This window comes from Monopterus albus, unplaced genomic scaffold, assembly GCF_001952655.1.
Source record: "Monopterus albus unplaced genomic scaffold, M_albus_1.0 scaffold405.1, whole genome shotgun sequence".
Taxonomy (NCBI): domain Eukaryota; kingdom Metazoa; phylum Chordata; class Actinopteri; order Synbranchiformes; family Synbranchidae; genus Monopterus; species Monopterus albus.
This window is the reverse complement of record NW_018128285.1, coordinates 94,125-95,446: the sequence shown is the minus strand read 5'-3', so window position 1 is coordinate 95,446 and position 1,322 is coordinate 94,125. Positions and strand designations below refer to the sequence as shown.

The 1,322-nt window shown below is 42.5% G+C and overlaps 1 protein-coding gene across 2 annotated transcripts in view; it reads left to right on the top strand.

The window, feature by feature from the left end:
* Positions 1-1,322, top strand: part of tyms (thymidylate synthetase) — a 17,078-nt gene that overhangs the window by 10,233 nt on the left and 5,523 nt on the right. The window contains exon 2 of one of the 2 annotated variants that reach the window (XM_020586446.1): positions 186-408. In XM_020586446.1, coding sequence (XP_020442102.1) covers positions 201-408 — 208 coding nt within the window. In that variant the 5' untranslated portion in view covers positions 186-200. Of the gene's footprint in view, positions 1-182; positions 409-1,322 lie in introns of those variants that run through there. The other variant, XM_020586445.1, reaches the window with a different exon arrangement.

Sequence of the window (1,322 nt, the reverse complement as noted above, 5' to 3'; positions counted from 1 at the left end):
TTTTTTAATTGATTGGGTTTATTCATTTTATAAATTGTGTTGTCTTACTGTATGTGAGTACTTTTAGGCTTATGTATATTATTTATCTCTTTTTATCTTTTGACTTTGTAAAGCACTTTGTGACCTTGTCTGTGAAAGGTGCTATATAAATAAAATTTACTTACTTAATTTACTTACTTACACAGTTTCATCCTAAAAAAATGCCTGGCACTCCAGAAATATACACGGAAGAAGCACATGAAAAGGAAGGCTGCAACAAGGAGCAGAAGACGTTTGGTATTTTCTGTGATGAACGTGGGTATCTGGATCAGATTGAGTACATCTTGCAGTACGGCCGCAGGAAGGGAGACCGAACCGGGACAGGAATCGTCTCCGTGTTCGGTGCCCAGGCCAGATACAACCTGCGAGGTTAGTGAGGTTTGTTTGTGTGGTATTTAAGAGATAATGAAAGCTTGTAACAAACAGTGGTGGAGGAAGTAACTTTATACAAGACATTTCCTTAAGTACGAGTAGCAGCAATGCTAGTATGGAGTAACCTATAAAAATAACGCTATGCAATTTTTACCTAAAGGTTCAAGGTGTTTTTGTCATATGTACAGTTAGGAAACGTGTTTCCCTGTTCTTACTTTGCCGTCCACTTGAATGCCACAAAATACAAATGAAATGCAAAGTAGATAAATAACACAAAATCTAAGGCACAAAGTCCAGGGCACTTTAAGCAGCGCAGATGCAGCAATATAGTAGAAAAATAATATACAAGAATATAAAAGAATGTGTGCTGCATGGGAGCAGCATGTGCAACAGTCATTGTGCGATTATGCATGTGCAAACTGAGAATGTAAACAGTACATCACATATTTCCTTGTAATAAGCTGTTTAGGAGTCTGATGGCAGAGGGAAAGAAAGAGTTTTTCAGTCTAGTGGTCCTGCATTTCACACTTCCGACTCTCCGGCCAGAGGGCAGAGAATTGAACAGTCCATGCTGGGGGCGGGTGGGATCTTTGAGGATAGAGGCAGCTTTCCTACGCACCCTGCAGCGGTAAATGCTCTGCAGAGAGGGCAGTGGAGTCCTGGTGATCTTCTCAACAGTTTTACCACTCTCTGCAGGCACTTGCGGTCCATAGCAGTAGTGCTGCCATACCAGACAGTGATGCAGCTGGTCAAGATGCTCTCAATGATGCAGCTGTAGAAGTTGCAAAGGATCCTAGGCGACATGCCAAACCTCCTCAGCCTCCTCAGGAAGTACAGCCACCGTTGGGCCTTCTTGACCAGCTGTGTGGTGTTATGTGTCCAAGTGAGGTCCTCAATGATGTGGATGCCAA